The 27,592-nt window shown below is 41.5% G+C and overlaps 1 protein-coding gene across 1 annotated transcript; it reads left to right on the forward strand.

Annotated features, from left to right (window-relative positions):
• Positions 1–2,388: 2,388 nt before the first annotated feature.
• Positions 2,389–26,150, forward strand: NAPG (NSF attachment protein gamma). Its single transcript, XM_032310222.1, has 12 exons — positions 2,389–2,552; positions 6,832–6,899; positions 8,898–8,982; positions 9,713–9,730; positions 10,388–10,418; positions 13,430–13,539; positions 13,655–13,721; positions 14,003–14,073; positions 19,901–19,979; positions 21,854–21,933; positions 22,694–22,823; positions 23,922–26,150. Exons 1-12 carry the CDS (start codon positions 2,497–2,499, stop codon positions 24,060–24,062), a joined length of 936 nt encoding a protein of 311 aa, XP_032166113.1. The 5' UTR covers positions 2,389–2,496; the 3' UTR covers positions 24,063–26,150.
• Positions 26,151–27,592: the final 1,442 nt, after the last annotated feature.

Genomic DNA, 27,592 nt, shown 5'->3' on the forward strand with positions numbered 1-27,592 from the left:
TAGGGAGGCAGTTCCCACATGAGGGTTTATGACCTGTTTCAGGGCAGAAGGGCAATGGGCAGGGGAGGTCAGAGTGCTCTACCTGCTTCTGTTGTTTGCTCAAACTTCCTTGGCTTAAAATATTCAACAAACCAAAGTGATGTATTTTGGGGGAGCATGTCCTAACCCCATCAGGCCTCCTATGAGAGACGTCCTCTCATACCTGGAAAAGAGGACCTTCCTTATCTCAGACGGTGAAGGGACGCTGAATGAACAGTCCTTGCTAGGTTTCCCTCAGTTTACTACCCTTAACTCATATCCTTTGTCCTGTCATGTTTCCCACAACTTTCCCCCCTTCATCAAACCTAGCATAACCACATTCAGGTTTAACCACTTTCACAGGTCTTCGTTTCCTTAGGAGGTCTCTGTGTCCTGTGAAACTTGTATTACATAAATCTGTATGCTTTCCTCCTGTTGATCTGTCTTTGCCAGTCTAATTTACAGTGCCCCAGCTGGAGAATCTAAGATGGGTAGAGGAAGACAATTCTTTCTCCCCTATGTTTTCTTGCTTACCATTGTGTCCTGTGTGTATAGGAACAGCACCTTGAAAAGAGTGGGTGCTCAGAAAACATTTAATAAGTGAATGTGTGAACAAGGGAGCGTGAGGAGGAGGCTAGGGACTTTTGGTGGAGATCCCTTAGAAACATTTCTGGCACTTTGAGTGGTTTCGGGGGTTGATGGCACTGGGGGGATGTTAAATCTAATTTCACCTAAAAATGTAAAATGTCACTGTTTCTTGATAAAGTCCCCAGTTCCCTTATAACCAAATCAGTTATTACAGAGCTATGATGAACTGGAAGTCACAATCACAATATTCTGTACCCCTTCATGTCCCTACCTCTCGAGTCTGGACTTGCCTCATGACTTTTTTTGAGCAATAAAAGTGGCAGAAGTGATTTTGAGTTGGTTCCAGGAGGCCTATAGCTTCCACTTCCCCCTCTGGGAATGGTGTGCCTTCATATGAGGTGGCTCGGGCTAGACAATGGGAGGATGACGGTAAGCCTTGTGCATCGATGGTGCTCACCCCCGTGAGACTAAATAAGGACATGAGGACAGATGCGAGAGATGTTCACTAGAGAAAAGGAAGACTATTTAGGCATAGATACAGGTCACTGGCAGATGGGCTGATGAGGCCAAAAGCAAGATATCTCTTCAGTTGCTATTTCCTATGAAACAAGAGGTAAGAGTTGGCAGGCAGGCGGGGAGATTGTGTGGGAATTTGGAGGAGAAAGAGGGTGTGAACGGCCATCCAAGTGAGTGGGTGAGTAATTTGACAGGAAAATGAAGTACAGTTGCTCAGCAGCAAAGACCAAAGACCTCCTTGATGTTTATGATCGTTAAATTGAGTCATGTTAACAGGCTAGTTTGTTTTTTCTCCAGCCACGTTTCCCTCCTCAAGAGCAGTTCCAGAGTGGGTGGAGAGTTGGGGCTTTTCCAGACAGGGAGAGAAGGAGGGATAGGGAGGGCCAAGGAGGTTGAGGCTTCGCTACCACAGGGTAGCTAAAATGATGGAACATGAGATCTCTGCTGGGTGAAGAGGGAAGTGTGAATAAGAACAGAAGAACAGGAAAACGGACCGAGCTCTGTTGAAAATGAGAATTGCTGACACTAGGAAGGGCGAGCAGGAATGAGAGGAGGTAGTTCAAGTGGGCTGACTGAAATGGACATAGTGGAAGGCACACAGTTACTAGTAATTAGTAAGGTCGAGGGAGCTATCCTGGGAAGTTGGTGGGGGTGAGAATCCAAGAGGCGAGTAGGCATTGCAGGAATCATCTATGTGGGTATTGCAATCACTGTGAGGGATCCACTGAGCCAGGAGTATTACTGGCTGTTATCCCTGCTTGAGCACTGCAAAAGATCCGAACTCCCTGAACTTTTCATTCAAAGCCCTCACTACAATTTGTGTGTGTCCGGTGATTATTTGGCAGTAAACGAGACTGATAGTCTGTTTTGCTTACTGACTGACATACAGTTGGCGCTCAAAGGCAGGATGAATGAGCACCATTCCAGCTATGGAGTAAGTGTAATAAATTACAGCACCAACGTGTTTCACGTGAATAGAAAAGCAAAGCTCTACGGGGGCGGGAATTTTTTTATTTTTTATTTTTTTGGTCTGTTGTACTCCCCACTGATTTCCTGGTGCTTGGAAAAGTTCCAGGGACATATTAGGTGCTCAATAAATATTTACTGAGCGACTGCAGGCAGGAACGGCCCTCGGTACCCACCGCGCTTGCGCTAAACGCCCAAGGCTCAGGCGAAAACGGGCGCTCTGCGCCTGCGCAGTGTGTGCCAGAGCTGCGCCCCTACTGGTTCCCGACACTACTTTGCCGTATTAGATTTGCGCCCTACGGGCCCCCGTAGCAGCGGGGCTGCGGCACCGTCCCGGCTTTCACCTCGGCGTTCCCACGCCTCCTCAGCCGGGCTCTCCCCCTCCTCGTCAGGGCCCGGACCTTCGAGATGGCGGCTCAGAAGATAAATGAGGGGCTGGAGCATCTCGCCAAAGCAGAGAAATAGTGAGTGGGCGTCTCAGCCAGGGTCAGCTGGGTCCGTGCCCCAAGATGGCCTGGTCCGGGAGTTGGAGGGAGGGCCCGGGAGAGCGAGCCCTGAAGGCGGCGGCTTCCCGTGGGCTGCGGCCTGGGAGCCGGGGCGGGGCCTGCTGCACCTCCGGAAGCGGACTGGGTCTCCCCGCCGGAAGTCGTCCCCACTCTCTCCGGGGGTCCGTGGGCTGGAGGCTCTGCTCCTTTTGGTCTGGGCACTCCGGACCGCGTGATCCTTGGCGGCGACTGCCCTGTGCACCGGGAGAAAATCGCCTTGCTGAGAACCAGCGCTCTGAAAGACTCTCGCGTTGGGAAAGGGGATACAGATGTACCCTGAAAGTTCCGCGGGGGGCTTTTGTCGCGTCCTAGTATTCGGGTCCTGGGGTTTGCGCTACCTCAGTCATTTTATGTGTCTCCCAAGCTTCTGATACCGTACGTAGTAGGCACCCAACAGATATTCGCGGAATTGAACTGATCCTGCCCAGTCAGTCCTTTGAACACTCCCCTCCTCCTCAGTGTCATTACTGCAACGAATTTTTATTCGGCAGTTAGAGACCGTAAAAAGTCTATGTGGTGCTGTGTGTTAGATGCTTTATACCTGATCTGAGATCTTTACAACTTTCGACATACAGAAGAGGTGAGGCCTGGACAAGCCTTATGATGACTTGCCCAAGGCCGCACAGTTGAAAGATGGCAGCGCCAGTTTTTGAACAGGGGAAGAAATTCCAGTTGTTTTTGTTATACTGTATTACCCCTTCTAGGCAGTGTGTAAGATCCTGGAGCTCTTTTGGTGCAGGAGATTCCTACAACAATCTTACTTTTTTTTTTACTGGGAGCAAACATAAAGATATTAGGATAGGGGCGCCTGGGTGGCTCAGTGGGTTGAGCCGCTGCCTTCGGCTCGGGTCATGATCTCAGGGTCCTGGGATCGAGTCCCGCATCGGGCTCTCTGCTCAGCAGGGAGCCTGCTTCCCCCTCTCCCTCTCTCTGCCTGCCTCTCTGCCTACTTGTGATCTCTCTCTGTCAAATGGATGAATAAAAAAATCTTAAAAAAAAAAGTATTAGGATAGTTTGTTTAATAAGGACCATAATAAATCTGTGTTAACTTTGCTTTGGTAGAATGCGCGTGGGGGGAGAAGTTTATTCTGTCTGGTGGAATTGAGGAAGATTTCCCAGAAGTGGTATTTTGGAACAGGGCCTGGAAAATAGGAGATTTTTTAGACAGAAGGCAAATCCTGTGAGACAGAATCTATGGATAGGACGTCGTATGTCCATAGGCCTGAAAGTATGAGAGGAGAATAGTTAATGTAGAGTAGTTGAAGTGCCAGCGGATGAGCTAGAGCAGAGAAGTTGGGGTCCCATCATGAAGGGGCTGCTCCTCAGATGGTCCTGAACCTTAGCTTTTCTGGGGATCATATAACCAGTGGGACCAGGTTAGGTTTTTTTGTGGTGAAAGAAGTGCAGCGGCAAAATGGAGAATGTACAGTGGGAGAGGAAAGTGAGAACTTTGGCATATTCAGTAAGTGTATCTTTGACCCAGCCACTGGGGTTATTAAGGCAACCAAAAGTAGTCCTTAACTCAGGAGCTTAGAATTCACAGGCGGGCATACAAGTCCTCTGATGAGTAAAAATAAAATACTAAATGTTAGAATAGAGGTATGCAGTTTCAGTGGGTATACAAAGTAAGGAAGAATTAATATCCTCAAGGTGGGAGAAATGGAAGAGAAGGGCAGGCAGGAAAGGTGAATTTCCATGAGGGTTTAGTAGGCTCACGATGAGGGTTCGAATTAAAGTAACAATACAAGGGGCCCCTGAGTGGCTCAGTGGGTTAAAGCCTCTGCCTTCAGCTCAGGTCATGATCCCAGGGTTCTAGGATCCAGCCTTGCATCGGCTCTCTGCTCAGCAGGGAGCCTGCTTCTCCCTCTCTCTCTGCCTGCCTCTCTGCTTACTTGTGATCTCTCTATCAAATAAATAAATAAAATCTTAAAAAAAAGAAAAGTAACAATACAAGGGGTGTCTGTGTGACTCAGTCTGCCTTTGACTCACGTCATGATCCCCCAGGTCCTGAGAACGAGAGCATGGTGTCTCTTGGACTCCCTGTTCAGCAGGGTGTCTGCTTCTCCCTCTGCCTGTTCCCCTGCTCGTGCTCACTCTCTTTCTCTGTTTAAATAAATAAAATCTTAAAAAAAAAAATAAAGCAACAATAGAAGAGGCAAGATTGGATGACGTCTGTCAGATAGAATTGGTAGGCTTTAATGACTTGACTGGATATGGAGGGAAAAACTTGACTCTTAGGTTTCCAATTTAGGAGATGACGTGGAGGGGAGACCTTTAGCTAAGATAGGGGATATTGAAGTGTGAACATGATGGGCAGGTAGGGATGGGGAAGGTGGGTATTGGGTTCAGGCTTGAGCGTGTTATGTTTGAAGTGCCTCTAGACAGAGTTGTTAGTAGATGACAGGAAAAATGAGCCAGGAGCTTAGGAGAGAAGAATGGGTTTTTCTCTGTTTTCTAGTGGTAATATGGTTCAATATTTCCAGATAGTTTTGTAATTTTAATCAAGCCCCTCTAGCAAATAGTGGTTTTGTGGGTTTTGGTCCTATGGAAATTGGTCTGTTGGGCTCAACAGAATTTACTTATTGACTCTTGACCAAAATATCAAAACCACTAAGAGAGCCATTAAATTAACCAGAATGCCTTCTCTCTTATTAGAGGTGTTTAGTTGACTGGGGATGATTTGCTATATTTTAAAATCTCTAGTTCTTTCCATGTGTAGCATGTTAGACAACTGACTGTATTGTGTTTTGGGTGGGGTTTAAGAAATTATGTTAATATATAGATTATAATGAACCCTTAGGGTAGGGGTGGGGGATTAGAATTTTGTTTGTAGATTAGAATTTTGTACCCAGTTTTGTGGGTTAGACTGCTATTTAAGGATTTTATTTTTCTGAGCTATAATGTTCTTGGTAAGCTTTAAAAATTGCTCACATGTTTGGATCCTAGTATATATGCAAACACAGATGTTAAATATACTTTTTAAAAAAAAATTTATTTATTTATTTGACAGAGATAGATAGCACAAGCAGGGGTGAGAGAAGGGGAGGCAGGCTCCCCACTGAGCAGGGAAATCTATGCGGGGGCTCCATCCCAGGCCACTGGAATCATGACCTGAGCTGAAGGCAGATGCTTGACCAACTGAGCCACCCAGGCGCCCTGTTAAATATGTTTAATTGCCAAAAAATGTTGCTTAAAAGTTAGAACTTCTGGGCGGTTCACGCAACTGTCACAAACAAAGGCGTACTTTTGAGGGCTATTGGGGATTCTGTGTCTTTCAGTTAAGGTGCTCCTTTGAAGCACCTTACGGCGTTACATGTAAGCTGGCTTTCACTAATTGCATTGAAATTTGGAATTTGAGATGGCATTTATTTAGCAGTTCTTAGGCGCACCTAAGTTTGACGGTCACTGGGTTACTTTACACTGAAAGTTTGAAATTATTTAAAAAAAAAATATTAAAGAAAGAGCAAGTAAGATAAGGACTCAAAATTGATGGTCTTTTGCTTTGACATCTGATAAACCAGTAGTGATCCTGGAAAGCAGCTTCTATTGTTTTCATAACATTCTCATCTTTCTGGCTACGCTTCCTGTTCACTGGTGGCTAATTCTGAACCTGGTTTGCTGGCTTCCTGTGTCGTTGTCCTGAACGTTTGTATTCTGTAATCTTGCAGGTCACTCTCTTAAGATCTCCCTGGTAGATCTTAGCTAGGTCCCTGGTGTGGCATACACCAGTGGTTCTTAAGTTAATAACTCGAGCCTCTCCTGAGCTTCTGTCTCACGAATCCAACTGCTTGCTTGATGCTGTGCTTCAGAGGGTCTCAAGCTTTAATGCACCTCAGGGTTTGTTGTACCCTGATGGCTGCTGCCACCCTGGAGTTTGTGGTTCTGTAGGTCTGGGTCGGGAGAAGTTTACATTTTTAGCACATTTCCTAGTAATGCTGGCCCGGGGACCATGCACTAAGAATTTTTGCTGTGCTTGGCTATTATGCAGACATTTCAAAAGGAGAAAACCACGTCTGTGATACGGAGAGGGAAAATGGTGAGCCTGTTTCATTGTAAATGAATTTGGGTGGAGGTGGGCGGTGTGGGGACTTCGCACAGGTGTCTTTTAAAAAATCACCTACAAAGCCATTAAAGCAGGATTCTGACTTAATAAATGTGGTTGGGAACGTCAGTTGAATGTGTCTTCTTTTCATTTTAGCCTGAAAACTGGTTTTTTAAAATGGAAACCAGATTATGACAGTGCCGCTTCTGAGTATGGAAAAGCAGGTACGTGTGATGGTAGTCCTGTGACTCCAGTATGTAGTCTTAACATAGGCCGAGAACTACGTCTTGGCAAAATACTTACACTTCATGCTTTCTGTGAGATTTTAACAGTTAAACAAACCTGCCCAAGCCCTTGCTTTTCTCCCAGTTGTTATTTTCAGCTGTGTTGAGGGCTGAGTTAGAGATCGGTGACCTGCAGCTCTCTCTTGAGAGCGGTGGTGGGGAGGGTTGGCAGTAGATAGCTGCAGGTTTTTCTCCACTGTTTGTTTATTATTCTTGAACTTTAGTCAGTTGCATACTATTTCCAGGAGTTTTTGCCATAGACCTCTGTTACACTTCCTATAATAGAATAAAGATTTTTCTTTGTTAACTTTTTATTTTTTAATTTAGCCTTATTCTGAGTAGATCTGCAAATTCTTTATGTGTTTGGCACATGTTTTTTTCAAGAACCGCACTTTTGAGATATGCTGATAAATGTTCGTGAAGTGTTAAGCTATATAAATATTTGAATAAATTTATTTGTATGTAAGATAAAAATAATCTGCAATATGCAACAGAGAAGGACCTCACTAAAAATTTAGCATTTACTCATGGAATGACAGCTTTCAGCATATGCATCATTATTTGAGATACAAAGCATAATGAAGTGTTTGAAGTACTCTGAACACATTTGCAGTTGTGTTCCAGCACCGCTCAGATCACGTTTGTTAGCCTAACACAGAGACCACCTACATAGTGTGCTTTTAGTAGACTTTAGTTTCAGTATGCTGCCAGAGAATAAAGAAATCAGGTAAATAGAAAGCTAATGAGTCTTTAACACTTAAATTTAAATCCTGACTAAATTCTCTCTGTCAAATTATGCAAATTATTTATGTCCTATTTAAAAGAAAAATTATTAAAAGTTCAAACTCCATGTGGATTCTATGGACACCTTATACAGGAACGCTTTTGTAACTAGAGGGGACAACATTTTCAAATCTCGTGAGGGAAATTTATCACAGGTTTGTTTTACAAGCATCTAAGACCATGAGTTGCTTTCATAAATACATATTTCAGGTCATATTTTCCCATTAAATCATACTTTGTTTATTTTCTTTAAGGGGTTATGCAAAATATATTTAATCATTAAAATCATTTTTTTAAAGCAAAATGTGCAAGTCCAGGGATGAAAATAGTTCAATAGTTTGTTTATTTTCAATGTTTTATTAAAGAGAATTTTAAGAGTTTGAGTTTAAAAAAATTTTTTATACAGTATCCTTTTTTACTTATTTGTAAACAACTCTTAGCAAGTTTTCCAAAATTTGGAAGATCCTATTTTAGGGTCACTCCTTATTGTTTTGCCCTGGTAATGACATTTTTACAACAGTGAGCAATATATTTTAGCTCTCTGGACACTGGAGATGTCATTTACATAGAAACCCACTAAACAGCATAAAAGCTTTATGTAAAAGAAATGCATTATTAATGTTTTAGGCATTTATTTAAAGATTGTGCCAAAGGAGGGTTTATTTTACAAATGTTGAATGTATTTATTGGTCTTCCATTTCTAAATAATTTCAAAGATGGAATAAGCTGTAGCTAAAGTGCTGTTTTTATGATTAAATGTGAAACTGGTGAAGTAAGGTGCTGTCTTTAGGGACAGGACCTGTTCTTTCAGAGTATTGGTTTGACTGATGCAATCCTAGTTTCTCAAAGCTTAGGTGCTGCTGTTAAAAAGACTTGGTTTTGCGTGGAAGCGGCCATGATTTATTGCCAGCAATATACAGTTTGACAGAACAAAACACCAGACTTTTGAAAGTACTTCTAAGTTATTGGTAATCAAAAAGTTGTAAGAAAATTCTTTAGGAAAAAGTAACGTTGTATAACACTTCACACATTTGATTAAAATAAGGGTATTTTCTAATGCTTCCTACATGATGCAGATTTTGGTAACGATTGATTGGAAGTTTTTTTAACAATGGACTAGAAAGTCTGTTTTGTGTTGTTATTGTTCTGTTTCAGCTGTTGCTTTTAAAAATGCCAAACAGTTTGAGCAAGCAAAAGATGCCTGCCTGAGAGAAGCTGTTGCCCATGAGAATAACAGGGCGTATCTTTTTCAACCTTTATAAAGAAATTCAACAATTTGATGATTTGGACAGAAGCTCATTGTTTTCTTTCGTTAGAAATTTGCTACATGTGCACTACAGTGCTATTAGAAAATTAGGAAAATTTTGTATTTAGACTCTGAAGGAGCATTTACAGAGACTTTTAATCATAAGGTTCACACTGTTTTGCAGAGCTGTATTTGAGAGTTTATTTCTGTTGTTTCTGCATTTGCTTGATGCTGGTTTTCCTTGGGATGAAGTGAGGGAAGTACATAGGTGCTGAAAATGAAACAGTAGTGGAGGTGTTAGAAATATATTAACTGCTCAATAAATATTTTAAAAATACAGTCTTTCTTAGGTATTTAAAGAAAGATTTTTAAGTATTTTAAAGCAATAAATTTTCCTGACGTATTTTAAAACTTACTAAGTAAAAAATGTCAATTTTATCTCATTTCCAAATTATGGTTATAATAACTTCGCATTACAGTGACACTTTTCAGATTAATGGTCAGTAGACATAGCTTAAAAATCTGTGTGGTGTTTCGTCAGTGTTTTTGTGAATTACGTAGTTGTGAGAGACATCAACAGGTATGAAATGCTTGCTTCATCTGATTGTAAGATTTGTCTTTTAGAACCAGCAAGGGGAGATGACCATGTTTTTTAAATAGTAGATCTTTGGAAACTGTTGATTCGGTTTTTTTCCTTAATTTTGACTTTGTTACATCCATTCAGTCTTTTTCATGCTGCCAAGTAAGTAAATATTTTCCATGTTTTCATGTATTTAGAGATAATGTTTTAAATATTGTTTTTCCATAGGTCAGTAAATTTTTTCTAAGTTATAAATCCATTGATAGTAAATTATTTTGTATCGATTTAAATAAAATCATCATTTCCATTTGTTTTGGTCTTTACCTGACCCTTAGAAACTAAGTCCCTCCTAACTAAGTTATACAGTGTTTACATTCAATTCACCAAATATTTTTAGGACTATTTTCTCCAATAACCTATGAAGAAACAAGTAAGTTAGAATTTTTTTTCTCCCTCTTTCTTGATAGTTAATAATAGCCCTTGTGGAGACAAACAGTCTTTCTCCTGCTTTTGTGGAGGGTATTTACTTGTTTCAAAACTTGGATATAGGTTTGCAGATAGAAAGTCCTTTAACCTTTCTGAGATTTACTCAATTTTGCATCTGCAAAATAAAAATCCCTTTAACTCAGTTGTCTGTTGTTTCCAAGGCATCATTGCTCATGAAAATGAAAAGAAAATAAAATGTTATTAAAAACCTAAAGCAATATGTAGTGCCTGAGCCAGTTTTAATTGATATAACTTCTCATATCTGTGGTAGAAGGTTTCTCCTCCCCCTTATTTCATTAACATCTCATCTGAGAAATTGTATTCTCTTTGCAGAGCTTATGAGCAAGCTGGCATGATGTTGAAGGTCAGTAATGTGCCACAACTGTTCTGTAGGTTTAAAATGAATTAATAACTACAAGGTGTTAAAGTAAATTTGTGTGGAGGTTGAAAACTCTCCTAGCTGTAAGGCGAGAGTTGCTAAGATTTCTTTTCCAAAATAATGCTAATCAGACCCAAGGGTACATTGTATGTGTCTTGATAAGGAGTTTTAAAGGTGAAATTTAAGAGAATGTATTGAGTAAGTTTCTAAGCTTTCTACCAGGGGACTGTTGCTAGACAAAAAACTATGTGAGAGATTTCCCTACTTCTGAGAACTTCAGGACATTGTAATGTAGTAAAAATTTATAAATATATGTATTTTTTACTACCCTTGGGTTATAGAAAGAAGAAATATTTGCTTGTTTTATAAAAGTTGGCATTGAAGAGAAGCTTGGACCTAAGCTATTGCTATTTAATTCTGATTCTTGTTGAGTGAAATAGTTTGGCTCATGTACCTGAGCCACTTTTCATATTTCTGCTTCTTAAAAGCAGGCTGGGAATTGATATCCTGTTGTGGTAAGAAAAAACGTTACTTTATGGCATTTAATGACATTCACTCTCCCAAGTATGCCAAGTAGCAATTGAAATCGAACATTTCCTTTCCATTTTTATGTTCACTAATGTATTAAAAGCTATCTGAATTATTTATTATAAAGCGTTGTTTTAAGAATTTGCACTTTAGTAAAACTTTTTTTTTTTTTTTAAATTACTGTGACTTTTATAATCTTGCTGATATTTTTTTAAGTGGTCATTGTAGAACATGCCAAAAACTGTTAGTAATGTATTTAGGTTTTTTTTCCTTCTAGTTATTTTTCTACGTACATACATTTTCACATATATACACACATAGATTGAGATAATGCTCTACACACAGTTATCCTGCTCTTTACATTTAACTTTTTAAATGCTGATTTTCTACTGTCATTTAAAAAACTACTTTGATAATATATATCAACGGCCTTCAGAATTTTCATAGCCAAGAATTCCAATTCTGTGACTCTCTTGTAAAGAGATAGCAAAAATTGATGTGTAAAAATGTTTACTGCATATTGCTTAACAAAAATGGCAGTTTCTAAATTTTTAATAATAGGATATTTAAGTGTATTTTGATGCTTCATTATAAGAAACTGTTACATAGCCATTGGAATAAACCTTTTCTGGATAAAATGTACAACCAGGTGGATATTAAGTAATGCACGCCAGGTTATCAGCAGCAGTTTCTCAGCAACTAGCATTTCTTTTGTAGCCAAAGGAGCTAGGTATGTGCCCTGACCTTCTGTTGTCCCCGTTCCCCCTGAGAACTCCTAGGAAGCTCCCAGATGGCTCTTGTCGTCTTGGTGTACTTTGTGCTCATTATTAGGATACATTCCTTTAAGGTACAAAAATGCGGGAACACTGTAATATATAATCCTCACAGCTTCAGTTTATATTCTAACAGCTGTGCTAAGACTTGAGTCTTCATCAAAAGTCTTCATAATTTCCATTGCTGTAGTGTCTGTTTAATTTGAGAATTTGAAGGCACTACTTTGAATGAAGAAAAAATAAACCTAGTGGATAGGGGAGAAGACAAGAGAAAATGCTTTCTGGTATGCTCTTATATTTACATTAAATGCCTTTGGACAGTCCTCAGCAGCATTAGAGGTCCTGAGCTACGTGGCCCAGTGTCAATTCTGTGGGTTCAGATTTCCATCAGATTGTCATACAGACCTTCATATTCATCCCCCAGCAAGGCTTAGGACGTGATAGTATGTAGAAGGAGGCAGAGTGGAAGACACCGTTCGGACCAACCTCTGGCTCTGTCAGTTTACAGCTGTTAGAGTTTATATCTTGTTTGCTCCACAGAAGTGGTAAGGTGACGAAAGCACACAGACCACAGAAAATAGGCATATTTTTATTGTCTTCTTGATGATTTTGGCATGCTACAAGAACGTGGTGAAGCATATAAAATAGTGTAACTTTTAAGAAGACAGCCCATCCTTTTTTACTCCATAACTAAATAACAAAAAAGTTATATGTGCAAGTCAGTAAGAGTGAGACCAGCCAGTTTGGTATCATAAAGAATTTGTCAGCTCAGGTACTGAATAGTCAGACTTGAAAACAACCCTTGAGCTGTCGATGTGGAGCCTTCTTTAAGATCTAGGATGGCAATTCTAAGTAGATAATGTCTGTAAGCTTTGTCTAGCTTTTAAATGACTTTTATTCCTTTTTTAAGAAGAGTTTTGATATGGAGATGTTGTAAGGGTGTCGAGATCTGTGATTTCATTGTAAGACACAGAGTTGGTGTGTTGGTGGCACTCATCTTGGAAGAGTGCTGCAGGCTCAGATGAGCTCAGGGCATGGAGAGTAACTGATGTGCAGGAGGTGGGCCCAGGTGTGGAGGGCAGTTAGGAGTGGGGAGATGTGCGGCCGCTGCCAGGAGGCATCATGCCTCCCAGGACAGCTGCTATTCAGCCCCAACCCACAAGCCTACTGATGTCTTAGCTTGTGATCTTTTTTAAAAGTAAGAAGCCATAGAACAGAACCTTTGTGAAAGGATCTGATTTCAAACTACTGAAGCAAGATGCACTTGGAAATGAGGTACAGCCCTTGAGCTGCCAGTTCAAAGCCATGACCATGAGCTTTACATGTGGTAGGGATTCAAAGCCATTGCCATGAGCTTTATATGTAGTAGGGACTCAGTAAACACTCAAAGAATTACAAATCTTAGAAAACAAGTTAATAGCAAGCATTTTGGGTTCTACCATTTGTATAGTTCTTCTGAAATTCTAAAGTGATGAACTTAGTGTAGAAATTAACCAATACCTTTTTAGTTTGGCTGAAGGAGGCTTGATGGGGAACAGTAACCATATGAAGGTATTTCATCTTAAATATATTTGTTGTTGTATAACATTGTGAATCATCTACTTTCATGAATTAGGAATAAAATGAATTTCAGTTTGTTAATGTTACATTTAAGTTTATGCATTTACTGCTCTGTCCTATATCCTTTGCCTGAAGGAGATGCAGAAACTCCCTGAGGCCGTTCAGCTGATTGAGAAAGCCAGCATGATGTACCTAGAAAATGGCACTCCCGACACAGCAGCCATGGCATTGGAGCGAGCCGGCAAGTGAGTGTGGACACAGCTCTCTGCATAGAAGCCCTTGGCTGTTTGTCTTACTAAAGACCTTTGAAAAATAAGTTTTCTGTTTCTCATTAAAGTCCCATTTTCTTGTCTACTATAGGCTTATAGAAAATGTAGATCCAGAAAAAGCTGTACAGTTATATCAACAGACAGCTAATGTGTTTGAAGTAAGTTTGAATTTGTTTTCCTTTGTATACTTAGAATGTTCAGATCCACAGCATGTAGGAAAATAGAGAAATGCCGTGGCTGCTTTGTAAAAATTTTCTGTGCTCATAATTGAACTGTATTTTGATTAGTGAATAAAATGGATTAACAGCTTTGGTATTCCCACCCCCTCCCCCCCGCCACCTTGATCAAGTGCTGTTACTTATTTATCAAATAACTATTGGGAGGAAAAAAGATTCCTAGATTAAAGCAGCCAATAGTTTCTTCTCTTTGATTCCTTCAGAATGAGGAACGCTTACGACAGGCGGTTGAATTACTAGGAAAAGCCTCCAGACTGCTGGTACGAGGACGCAGGTGAGATTTCCATAACCGTGTTCCTGTGTGTCCAGGTAACCCTTCGGTCCCCATTTGGAACTGTGAAGTGTTTTGGGGAAAGGCTTGTTAATCTTTTTGGTGTGAGCCATAGGCACACCAGGCTGCCTAGCAGAAAGAGTGAGGTCTACAAGGTAGAATATTAAATATCAGAATTTGCTGTTTTTCTTAATCTGATGCCAAAATGTATCATGCATTGTGTTTTTATTGGTTACAATCTGCCTGAGCAGCATGAGAGCAGTTTTTTTCATGTTATTAGGTTAAATTACAATGTGTTTTTCTTGAGGAGAAATATCTGTATAAGCATAGATAACAAGCTACCCTAAGTGCTCACCCACGAAAACTGACAGGTTCTCGCCAATCAAGTAGTGTCTTTAAATAGGGTATTTGGTGTTTGTTTTTTCGTCCTTTCAACATATGACTTAAGGCATTAGTAGTTGGACCCCAGAAACCTAGAATCCTATTGATTTTTCCTTTGTTTTTTACTTTACCTTAATTTAAGCTTAGGAAACATTTTCTGTCATTCATAAAATTCTGTTTGCCAAGATGTCATTTAGTTGTATTTAAGGTAAACACAAGAAAACTCGAAGTTTGAAGATAGGTTTTTTCATTAACATGTGTCTCTACTTCCCTAGTGACAGAAGAGATGCAAGATAATTCTGTGAAGGAACCAAAAAACAAATGACTAAAGAATCTATTGACCCCTCTCTGAGACTGAATTAAATGTTGTCTTAATGAGGACTACAGATTCTAAAATAAAGTGGCATCAGAATAAATAATAGAATTAGTAACTGTGCATGTTGGTATTTAGATGGACTATTTCATAAGACTTCATTACACTGATTTGGTTTTTTTTGTTGGTCTAAACGGAATAGTGCTTTTATTTTGTTTTTAAATTAGGACTTTTGTATTAAGCCATGAGTCATAATTTAATTTATACATATCAGCCTTGGGTCATTACCTTTATCTGTCTTAATTCTCTTGGCTTCCTAGAAATCCAAACAACTGGAATGCTAACTGTGGCAATTCTCAACTTATAAATGGTGGTAGAGTAAGTTCACGTTAGTCCCTAAAAGTGTATCTTTCATTCTTTCTTTCTTTTTTTGAAATTTTATTTATTTGAGAGAGAGACCGAGATAGCGAATGGGAGAGTGAGTGAAGAAGAAAGGGAGAAGTAGGTTCTCTGCTGAGCAGAGAGCCCGACATGGGGCCCAATCCCAGGACCTGAGCCGAAGGCAGACGCTTAACCAACTGAGCTACCCAGGCGCTCCGCTGGAAGGGTTTCTTACAAAACCAGAGATGTTTGTGGTGATGGTCCCAGGTGTTACAGAAAAGCTGAACTTTAAAATAGTTCCTAGAGTCTGACCCTTTGAGCAGGGTTTCACACGTGTAGAAACAGGGAATGGTATCCTGGACTTTACTAATTTTAGGGCAGACGGGCACGTTCTGACATACTTTCATCTCCTTTTCTCATCCACTCCCCTAATGGTCCTCCCCTGAGTTCACCAGTGTCTTTTTAGGGCCTGAGTCCCCTTAACTACTGAAGGCCTAAGAAGCGGAAGTTCAAGGTAGGGGCAAAAAGTAAGCCTCCCCTCTGTATAGGCAGGGACTCTGCCTCTGCTTTCCTAGGGTCTTTCTGCTTTTGCATCTGCTCCCCTTCTGTTTTCCAGACTGAGATTATCTAAAGCTGGGTTGTAGGGGGAGTAGCAAAGGGGAGGAGGGGGCCAGGACCTCCCCAGGATGGTAGCTGAGCAGTGTTTTCCAGCTACACAGTCATATTCCTCTGGAAAGCTACACCATGGAGTGGTGGTAGCCACTGTCATTCCCAGAAGTTACTGATTGCTTGTGATGTGTGTAATGAGAACCATTATTCTAGAACAAATGCCAAGTATTATTCACAGTTGTGGAGAGTGGTATGGAGATGCTGGAAAGGTGGACATTTGTAAATCTAGGGCAACCAGTGCATCTTTTATTTACTTTGTGAATTTGTTTTTTGCTTTTTTTTTTTTCATTTTTAGTAAAAATGCATTGAAAAATGATAGTATTTCATGCAATGTTTTGAAAAAAAATTACAGAAATAATTCAAGTTGTATAATATAAAAATTGATATAAATTTATTCAGCAGTATTAAGGAATCTGATATTTGAAAACTACCACTGGGAATGGATAGTATGAAAGAATTATAAATCAGCTGTCACATGAATTTTTTTTTTTTGCTATTTTATTTATTTATTTTTTTAATAATTTTTAAAATTTTTTTATAAACATATAATGTATCATTAGCCCCAGGGGTACATGTCTATGAATCGCCAGGCTTGCACACTTCACAGCACTCACCATAGCACATATCTTCCCCAATGTCCATAACCCCACCACCCTTTTTCTACCTGCCTCCCGCCCCGGCCACCCTCAGTTTGTTTTGTGTCACATGAATTTTTGTAGTGCAGAGTGAGAAAGACCTGGAGGATTTTTATTAATAGATAACTGAGAAAATTTATGTGATATTTGAGTATTTTGAATATATATTATCCTTATAATCTTAATTGGGGCTGCCATTTGTCTAAAAGAAAACAGTAATTTTGTGCTTTCACAGAAATATCTAATAGGGCATAGTATGCAATTTAAAATTTTATGTTTATTACGTTAAGATAATATGCTTATATTTTTACAGTAATATTTAATGCTAACTTAACAGTAGTTTATAACTAGTATAGCAAAATTAAATAACCTATTTAATATGTTTGTGTTAGTCTCCTGCTCTTCCCCCATTTTCAGAGAGCCATAATTCAAAAGTGAGTCAGAAAGTGAGTTAGGTTGCATCTGTGGGGTCTTAAATCAGTCCCATACCAGTGCCCTTGTTCCCTCCCTGAAAAGGCCTTTCCGGTTGATCTGACTAAGCAGAGACTACATTCCTATGCCTTCCAGAGAAGTTTTGTGGCAGCTGAGCTGGTTGACAACACTGTGTGGTTAGCACTAGGTAACCAAATCCAGAGCTTTCCAGAGCTTTGTCATGATTCCCAACAAGGGGGAGAGTCTGACTTCTCTGTCATTTAACCACTCCCCCAACCCCAGCTGACTTCCCACTTCTAAGGCTCTCAGACTCTTACCAGTTGACTGAGACAGTCACTAGATACTAAACTCAGGGAGGCCTGAGTGTGTGTTATGTGGACTAGGTACTAGTTTAATCCTGTATAATTACTGGGTTTCCATCTTACTTAATTTTGTCCTGTCCATTGTCATGCCAAGGTTTATTGGGTTGATAAACTTAGTTGGCAATATGATGTGGGCTGAAAGTTTTATAGGTAGCTAAACATATGTTCCAGACTTTAGGAGGCAGTTGGGGCCAGAGGATGGGTTTTGAGTCATGGTGAGGGAGATATGAAAGCTGGGTTGCATGAAGTCCTGTGACAATTTCCTGTCGTATGCACATAATTTTTGTGGGCCTTACATTTTAATTACAGGAAGATAAAAATTTATTCTTTTTTTAGCAAAATCACATGTATTTTATTTTGTTAGGAGTATTAAGAATTACCTCGGTTTCATTATAATAACTTATGAATAATTTCCTGGATACTGTTGAAAACAGTTGGCTTTATATGTCAGTTTCATGGACTTTTAGCCAAGCTCATTGATTTTTTTTTTTTGTTACACATAAATATTTCTCTTAGATGGCTGTTTTGCTCGCTAGCTGTTAGCACATGGAGATGCTATTTTTATGCCAAGGAAATAATTAAGTCATGTGGGAAGAATGCAGACTTTATACTTAAATATATGAAAAATTCAAAACATTAAGATTTCTACTAGAATGATGTCATCTGGATGTTTATGTCCTGGTATAATGTTTATAAAATAGTCTGGGATAAGCTCATGGTCATAATTACAAATGATACAGGTATATATAATCCCTCATATTCATTTCCTTTTCTGTATGACAAATAATCGCGAACCTAACAGCTTAAAACAGTATCACTTACCGGCTCCCAGGTCTGCAGGTTAGAAGTCCAGGCCCAGTATAGCTGGGTCCCGTGCTCAGGGTTTCACCAGGCCGGACCCAGGCGTCTGGTCCGGTATGACTGCCATCTTATTCTAGGCTCACCGGTTGTTGGCAGGATTCCTTTCCTTGCAGCCAGAGGACACATACCCATGTTTTCTCTTTAGCTATTGGCTAGGGGCAGTTCTCAGCTCTAGAGGTGCTATAGCCTGTAGATCCTTGGCCTGTGCCCTCCGGATGGTTTATAAGATGGCAGTTTGCTGCTGCTTCGAGGTTAGTGACTCTCTTGACTTTCAATCCCTGATCTTTGAAGACCTCACTGATTAGGTTAGCCCCATCCAAACATTCTCTCTGCTTTGCTTGAGGTAGTTGAGGATTGTCCTCACAAGAGTGAGTTCCATCATAATCAGAGATTGTGCCCACGTTCAAGAGGAGACTGTACAAGGAGTGTATATGAGGAGCAAGAATCTTGGGGAACAATCTTAGAAGTCTGCTACCATGCCCAATTTATAAACTGGCTTTGTTCCCAGAATTTAAAGACATTTCTTTTTTTTTTCTTTTTTTCTTTTTTTTTTTTTATTTATTCATTTGACAGACAGAGATCACAAGTTGGCAGAGAGGCAGGCAGAGAGAGAGGGGGAAGCAGGCTCCCTACTGAGCAGAGAGCCCAACGCGGGGCTCGATCCCAGGACCCTGAGATCATGACCCAAACAGAAGGCAGAGGCTTTAACCCACTGAGCCACCCAGGCGCCCCTGTTCCCAGAACTTAGCATGTTGATCTTTGGAAATTCAGAATGCATTTCTCCAGTAAGCCTTATTGTATGAGGTAGTAAGTTACAAGGGCACGGTCCACAAAAATTCAGTTCAACTCCTTTGAGTTAAACCAAGCCATACCATGTGTGTGTGCATATATGCATGTGCACAGATCTTAATTATTCACAGAAAAGTGTAGTATAACATTTTTATATTTTAATATAATCACGAAAGAGCTTTTCCCCCTGCTGCATCCTAACAGTGCAGACAGCTTTTGCCATTTTGGCTTTTGGGGTCAGAGAGATGAGCGAGGCCTGCACACTTCCTTTAGATACAGGTCAGACGCCAGGAAGAGAGTCCCCAGACAGGGACAGCGATACACCTGTACGAAGAGGTGAGGAGCTGCTTAGGGTGTGCTGGGCTTGAGTGGAAGGGGAAGGGCGAGGGCCTTGGAGGATTGGGGGAACAGTGCTAGTGATGCCTTTCCTCTTCGTCCTGCCACCTGAGTGGGATGGAAGAAAAAGAAAATGGGTGAGAGGCCAATGTTGGGGATGAAAGGTGGCAGGAAGGACGTTTTCTCTGGGTCACTGAGGCTGCAGTGGAGATTCTGGCAGTGAGGACAGAGTGGGAGAGGGAATTCTCTAGCAGGCAGGCAGTGCTCTTGGGGGTCTGGATGGCTTTATTGGAAGGAAAGAACTCTGGGATGATTAAATCGGGGCTTTTCTAATACTTTTCACAAAAGTTTGCAGAGCGGTTTGTTGTTGAGTTGGCTAGATGCGCATTAATGGATGGTCTTTACCAGACTTAAACTACTCCATTTGAAGTAACCTGTCCTTGAGTTCTTCTGTTTTTTGTCTGTTTGCTTGATGCATGAGCAGGCACATCAGGAGTTTAAAAGATAAGCCAGATGTGCAGAGCTCATGGAAACTGTGTTGTAGAGCAGTTGCTAAAAATGCCTGATACCTTCTTACTTTTGCCAGAATCTGTAATATCAAAGAGAACAGTGATGTCTGTTTGAGATGATTTAGAGCTGCCTTACTTGACATTTCTTCATTTTGTCTTTAGGTTTGATGAGGCAGCACTTTCTATTCAGAAAGAAAAAAATATTTATAAGGAGATTGAGAATTATCCAACTTGTTATAAGGTATGTTTTGAAAGTGCTTATTTTTGGCTTTATATTTGTTAATTTTTCATATTGGTGTAGCTATGTGTGTAAGACTGCAGTCCACGGATATTTTAAAAAATAATTTTGGCCGAGATGGAGTAAGCCCACTATAGCCTATCTTTCCTGCTGATTACAACTAAAACTTCTGGATAAAATACAAAAACTTCTGAACTCTGAAAAATAAAAGCAGGAGGAGTGAGCACTTGGAGAAGCGGCCAGTACAGGAGTGGGTTTCTAGCATTTTCCCTGTTTTTTCTTGTGGCTTTCCTTGAGAGAAGCCCCCAGTCATGGAGCTGGGCAGCAGAGGCTCCAGCAGCTACAATGCCCAAGGAACCCATCTATCCGAAGTTTCTAACTGGGGGGACTGGGAAGAGCAGCCTCCTTGTCTTCTCTTGTTTCTCCCCTGGCTTTGCTCTGAGGGTGAGCCCTAGTCATGGAGCAGCGACTGTGACAGTGGTACAGCAGATGAAACACCGCAGGAGGCTGAATCTCTTTGGTCAGAGGAGCTAGGACAATGAGCTAAGAGCAAGGAGAAAGACCCAGGAAGGAGGGGAAGGGAATCCCGAGTGTGGGTATGAGCAGGTGCCCACACAAGTCCTGGGGTTACCCTCCAGCTCTGCATGTGGCAGACAGACCCAGAGCAGCAGAGCATAGACTTTGAGAGTGGCAGTAAGATTTGATCACTGCCCAGGACTCCCAGCTCCCTGGCAGCACTTGCTTGGAGCTGAGCCGCAGCCGCCAGCAGAGGCCCTGAAGACTGGAGCGGCCGCCCGCCACGGGGGCGCAGAATCTGCATCTGAGCCTGACTGCTGGCTTCACCTGCTGAAAGCGTCCACACTCTCCTGAGAATCGTAGCAGAGTCTATGCAGCAGAGCGCCTACAGTCTGGGGTAATGTCCCAGAACACCCAGCATGATTGAGTCAGGAAAATGGCACCAGTTCCCAACAGAAGACAACCAGTGCCAACCCAGAGATGACCCAGATGTGGGAATTAACAGGTCACAACTTCAAAGCTCCTATCTTAACTATTCCATGAGATGTGAAAGTAAACAGATGAATGGATGAAAGGACTGTGTTTTTGTTTTGTTTTATTTTGTTTTAAATAGAAACTAAAAATGAACTAAATGAGAAATTTGGAACTGAAAAAGCAAATGTCTGCAGTAAAATATTGGATGATGGAGATGATAAAATGTTCAGTGAACTTAAGGACAGATCAATAAAAGTCATCTGAAAAATAAAAAAAGATCGAAAAACACCTTTTGAAGAGCTGTTTGCCAATAAGATCTTACCATTCACATCTTTGGTCTTATTAATGCCTTGATTGGCTTATAAATAGTATTGTTCCTCTTATCTCAAGTTTTTATTTGTTCATTCACCTTTTTCCTATTATTAATAGGACCTATATTAATTATATTAAATAAATATATTAATCTTCCTATTAATAATTCTGAAGTGTTGTGGAGTCACAGGTCCTGTTTCAGGATTTCCCTTTTGAAGATTAAACCCATATAGACAGTTAAGAGAGATTTTCTTTACAACATGTGGTGGTTGTGTGCTAAGTTGTCTTAGTCGCTGTGGTCCTCAGACTGGCAGTATCGGGACCACCTGCGAGCAGTCTCAGGCTCGTCTCGGACCCCCCAGACTACAGTCTTCATTAACAGGACCCAGGGTGGTTTGTGTGCTCAGCGGAATTGCCGCGGGGTGTTCTCGCTCGTGTGTCCTGTGGAAGTTCCTAAGAATTTATCAATCTCTGTAGATAAAACAGGACTCTTAAAAGTTACATTCCAGATGTCAGGATTGACTTTACTAATAAATAGATGTCAGTTTGGACCATAATCCCCTCTTCTGTTTTAGAAAACAATTGCTCAAGTCTTAGTTCATCTCCACAGAAATGACTACGTGGCTGCCGAGAGGTGTGTCAGGGAGAGCTACAGGTAAGATCTCGGCAGCCCTGCCGGACTTCTGCTCTGTTAACATTTCCGTTGCTCAGTGTAAGGTCACTGCGCAGGCAGCTGTTGTGGCCATGAAGCTAGTTTTGGTTTTTAGTAAATTCCATGGTGGTGGGAGGACTCACGTACCATTTCAGCAGGATTTTTACAAGTTGGGATCTTTCCTGTGTTTTTCTCCTGGGGATTTCGTGGGAGTGAATGACTAGAATAATTTTGTTCCCTTTGCCTTCTGAGAAAAAAAAAAGAAACAAAAAAAAAGTCAAGAAATGTTCTCAGATTACATGTAACAGGAAGATCATTTTTTTTTTTTAAGATTTTATTTATTTATTTGACAGACAGAGATCACAGTAGGCAGAGAGGCAGGCAGAGAGAGAGAGAGAGGGGAGGAAGCAGGCTCCTTGTGGAGCAGAGAGCCCAATGCGGGGCTCGATCCCAGGACTCTGGGATCATGACCTGAACCAAAGGCTTTAACCCACTGAGCCACCCAGGCGCCCCTGGGAAGATCATTTCTTGTTGGAGGTGTGGTCCAGTCGGGGCACTGTTGACATTTCGGGCTAACTCTTTGCTTTCGGGCCTGTCCTATGCATTGTGGGATGTCTGGAGCATCGCAGCTGCTAGCCACTTGTTAACAAGACTGTCTCCAGCTATTGGCAAACACCTGCTGGGGGGCGGGAGGCAGAACCCCGGGAGGTGGGAGACAGGCCCCGGGGGGCAGGTGGAGCCCTGTGACCCGTGTTTGCTGTAGCATCCCAGGGTTCAGCGGGAGCGAAGACTGTGCTGCACTGGAGCAGCTTCTCGAAGGCTATGACCAGCAAGACCAAGACCAAGTCTCCGAAGTCTGCAACTCGCCGCTTTTCAAGTACATGGACAATGATGTAAGTGCCTTTTGTCCTTCCTCTTGACAGGTGGAGGCTTCTAGTGAGGTGATTTTTCTCCTATGGACTTGTGAGATTTCCCCCTCTATTTTATACCTCCAGCCACTGCTTACAAAGGCATGTGGCATTGGCACTGAATTTGACCGCAGGCTTAGACACGTCAGCCAGGCGCATGTACATCCATTTCTCTCGTCAACTAATGGTGTTGACTGTATGTGTCTATTTTTTAACTGGGCTCCATGTCTCAGCCTCTCCTACTACCCCTTGACCTCTGTAGGTTCCTTACTTTAGGTGTATTTTAGGCTTCCCTGTCTGAAAGAGTCTCATCTGGTAGTGGCCTTTGTAATTCCTTAGACTTGTTGGAGGCCCCCTGCTGTGACAGCTGGTTGTGTGATGCCGGTTAGTAATGAACTCTCTAAACCTCCAATAACTCATTGTAAGCTGCTGGTCCCTGTCCTGCCAGCCTGTCCTATGGATTAGAGTGGTCTGCCTGTGAGAAACAGCTTCACACGCTGCTGTCTGCAGAATGTGAGCTGTGACTGTGACTTTCCCTTTTCAGTAGACTTCTGAGCCCCTGTTCATTTGATTTGGTATCAGATCAGCTTGAGATCTTTAGTGTTGTTTTGTTGGTTGGTTGGTTGATTTTGTTTGTTTGTTTTTCTGTAAGGATGTATGTAGAAGGAATCTGTTTTTGTTTTTGTTTTTTTTCCAGATATAGTCTTATGTAGGCTTTTGTAAGTCTGATTATTTTTAAAGACTTTGTCCCTAGTTTAACTCTTTTCATTTATTCAGCAGATCTTTATTTTGTAGGTGCTGCAAGTATTACTTAACTCTGTGTGTCCCGATTATCTCCCATTCCTAAGTGTGGCACATAACTGAAGTTTTTACCAGTTGTCTACCTGTCATGTCCTGGTCACAGGCCATCTGATGGCGGTGCAGTAGTGAATTCCGTTGTGGTGGTTTTTCCATCTAAATGGTCATATTGGTTTTCCTGAGGTAGAAAATGAAGATTTGTCTTTTACAGATCGCTGCTGTTGAAAGGGGGCGTGTTGAGATTCAGGTTATGGGGCTATTGAGAACATGCTTTGTCATTGACAGTATGCTAAGCTGGGCCTGAGTTTGGTGGTCCCAGGAGGGGGGATCAAGAAGAAATCCGCAGCACCACAGGCTAAGTCAGAGGGCGCCACCGCTCCCACCGCGGAGGAAGACGAAGACGAGTATGCGGGAGGCCTGTGCTAGGATCCTGATCCGCCGCAGAAAGGAAGAGAAGAATCCTGACACACCATTCACAGACTTGGACCTTGTCTGAGGGGATCCAGACTTCATTTCAGTCATGGTTTTGAAAATGCTAATAAAGACTCCATGTTTAGTCTTCATTTCCCTAAGTACCCATTATGAGAAAACACTTTTTTTTCTTTCCATAAGAGCCTTTCTAAGATACCAGCAGGAATTAACAAAAATATACTGTCACATTTTAATACAGTTGATTTTTGAATTTGCAAGCCACCAATTATGTTCTAAACAAAAGGGACACTAGGGATAGAAATTCTTTTCTCTTGGGCTTTTGTGATTTATTGTTACAGAATTTTCTTTGTGTTTTATTTAATAATTGCTGCTAAAAGTGAAGTTTACTCAGTTAAAGTAGTATTTTAAACTGTTTTGAAAAGGAAGTTTATCCCCAGTGATATTAGATACACTTAGATGATCAAATCTTGAAATCTCTTCGGAGGTAAGATTGGGACAGGATGCTGTTTTGAACCTTACACTATTGTTTAGCCCAATAAAAGGTACGTTTGAAGTCTTATGTGTAAGCTGAAAGTTTTGAAGCTATATTCAACTCCTTTTTGAAATCCATTTTTTTCCACCTAAAAAAACACATGGTGGCTGTCCCCAAATGCATTTGATTCTTGGCTAAATGGGAACTAATGAGGACTGTTGTGCATTCTAACAAAGGGATAATGTTCCCGTCAATCTAGAATATAGACCTTTCTTCCCTCCAGAGTAATTTCTGATTCATCCAGAGCTGCAGCAGGACAGTAACGTGAAGGCAGTGCTGTGTATACCGCAGACGCGTAGCTGGAAAGGGAAGATTTTGTTTCCGAAGTGCTTCTGTTGAGGGGAGTGAGCTGCCAAAATGTCGGTCCTCGTAGGTATTTGTAGAAGGCTGTTCGAGAAGCATTCCTTTTTCGCTCATGCGGCTCTGCCTCCCACAGTGTTCCCCGGTCGCACGCCCGTCTGCCTCTGCCTGGAGCCGGCCTGCCAGTGCCGGTGCGCAGTGTGCTGCTCCCTGAAGACAGCAGGGCCCATCGTGAAGCCTGGTTTTAGCCCCAGCTGGTTCTAAGGGAGAGGAGGGCTCAGCCAGGATGGCCGCCTCTGTGGCAGGTGCGCTAGGCAAAAGTCACTATTGAAGATCTGATTTAAGACACTAACAAACTTAATGCTTTGATTCCTCACATTACTTGCATAGCTCTGCGGGGAGCAGCTCATTTTCAGTAATTGTACGGAGACGAACGTTGACCAGTCCCGGCGAGGCTGCAGGTAGACGTGTGCACTGAATGGCCTGCTCGCATTTCCGAGAGCCCGCCATTGCTGCTGCGCCCGTTAGATCCCGTCGGAAACTTCGGGAGTCTCGAGGTCATGCTCATGTGAGCTAAGCAGCCATCTGTCTAAACAGATTTGGCAGCGCTTAAAAGGTATCTTCGACCATTTGTTTATAGATTATTTGTTTATAGACTAAAGTGTTAAGTTTTACATATTAAAAATGAGGAGTGATTGAGTGCATTCTGTACCAGCAGGGCAGCTGACCCGGAACAACATGAAACGCTCTATTTCTTTCAAGTGCAGCCTCTTCCCGCCTCCCTGCCCACACTTACGAACTAACGAGCAAGACTTAAGTCTGTTTCTTTGACGTCAGGGTTATTCTGTGTGGTGTCCAGGAAAGAGCCCTTGTTCCATCCTCATGCATTTTATTTTTCCATGTACAGAAGTCTTGATCCTGAGAGTGTGGTCAGGAGTGGGAAATGTGTGTTTACAGCAGGAAAAACTTTTCCAGAACTCATGTCATCACTTTTACCAAAGTGGAATCCTGCATGAATATGCTCAGAATCGAATACTCAGTGTTCTGTTATAAGTGAAGTCAATCTAGAAATATATTTAATATATTGAATGTATTTGTACATAGGCAGAGTAATATGGTATTTGTGTATGGAATCTGTGCTTCCTATTTTTTCCAGTTCTTTGATGAGTCAGTTTTAAATGTGTTGCTATGAAAATGTAGATTATTGCTTCTATGACAAGATAATTATGAAAATAAAATCTGAAACGATAGAAGTATGATTTATAACTGTCACTCATTTTGCTTTGCTTATTTCCTTTTTTCCAAGGACACATTCTTAATTATTTATGTGATTCCAGCTGTGTTATACAAGGATGGTGTTTGGTTCTCTGCAATGATATGCTCTGTTCTTTGGGAGTCAGTTAAGTACCTGTAGTAGTTACTTTAAACTCTGAGCTTTAAAGAGACTGATCACCCAATTACTACAATACTGTGCTATCTGCTACTTGGTGAGATGGGAGATTTTATATATCTTTCAAGAGAATCTTTCATTAAGGGAGGTGATGGAAAGTCAAGTCCCTTGCTTCCAGGATGGACCAGTTATTGTGGAGGGAGACTCTTGAGTTCCCTTTCCCCTGCCACTCAGATCCATAATGGTCCCTCATCTGTCCCTGAGGGTGGGAGCCGTGGAGCCGTCAGGTCCCCTGTGATGCACCTGGGGCAGGAATGAGATCAGTTTTAGCTTCCAGAGCATGTACTAGGGAATGTCCCAGGGTTTGGACACAAGTTGACTATTAATTATTCAAGAAATGTTTAATATATTTTTTTATAGTTTATATTTGTTATATTTAAGAATATAAGCCTGGAGTAAGGCACATTTTGCTATAAAGTATAATTAGTTGGTCTTTCAGAAGCACGTAGGACCTTACTGTTCAGAGTTGAAGGAAGCCATATTGTGTGGCGCAGGCGAGCCGGGGTCCTGGTCCCACCTGCCAGCAGGATCCCAGCTGACGGTGCTGGATCTTGGGCAAGCTGGTCTCTTCACTTAGCCGCAGGAGCGTCATGGCGCCCACTTAACGGGGGGCTTTGAGGACTAAATGAGATCACAAGTGCAAAGCACTTAACTGAGTCATTTTCAAATAGTAGGTTCTCAGTGATGAATGAAATCATGAACTCTGGGAGAGAAAAATTCAGTTAATAGTTCCAGTTTTGACAGCCAGATTTTGTTGGGAGCGTACACATTTCAGATTATAGTGTAAGTCATTTTATCTAAGACCTCATTTGATTTTCTTCATGGCCTGATCATAACTGAGAACAAGGCTTTTTGTTTTGTTTGTTTGTTTGTTTTTTAAAGATTTTATTTATTTATTTGACAGAGAGAAATCACAAGTAGACGGAGAGGCAGGCAGAGAGAGAGACAGGGAAGCAGGCTCCCTGCTGAGCAGAGAGCCCAATGTGGGACTCGATCCCAGGACCCTGAGATCATGACCTGAGCCGAAGGCAGCGGCTTAACCCACTGAGCCACCCAGGCGCCCCTGTTTTTTGTTTTTTTAAAAGATTTTATTTATTTATTTGACAGACATCACAAGTAGGCAGAGAGGCAGGCAGTCGGGTGGGCGGGGGAGGGGAAGCAGGCTCTCCATTGAGCAGAAACCCTGATGTGGGGCTCGATCCCAGGACCCCGAGATCATGACCCGAGCCAAAGGCAGAGGCT

This window comes from Mustela erminea, chromosome 13 (genome assembly GCF_009829155.1).
Source record: "Mustela erminea isolate mMusErm1 chromosome 13, mMusErm1.Pri, whole genome shotgun sequence".
Classification (NCBI taxonomy): domain Eukaryota; kingdom Metazoa; phylum Chordata; class Mammalia; order Carnivora; family Mustelidae; genus Mustela; species Mustela erminea.

What these genes read in the sequence shown, in the direction of transcription:
- NAPG (XM_032310222.1), top strand. Translation starts at nt 2,497, where the DNA reads ATGGCGGCTCAGAAGATAAATGAGGGGCTGGAGCATCTCGCCAAAGCA. An exon ending in CTGCTGGTACGAGGACGCAG is followed by an intron (nt 14,074 to 19,900) that starts GTGAGATTTCCA and finishes TTTTGTCTTTAG; the next exon opens with GTTTGATGAGGCAGCACTTT. An exon ending in TGTGTCAGGGAGAGCTACAG is followed by an intron (nt 21,934 to 22,693) that starts GTAAGATCTCGG and finishes TGTTTGCTGTAG; the next exon opens with CATCCCAGGGTTCAGCGGGA.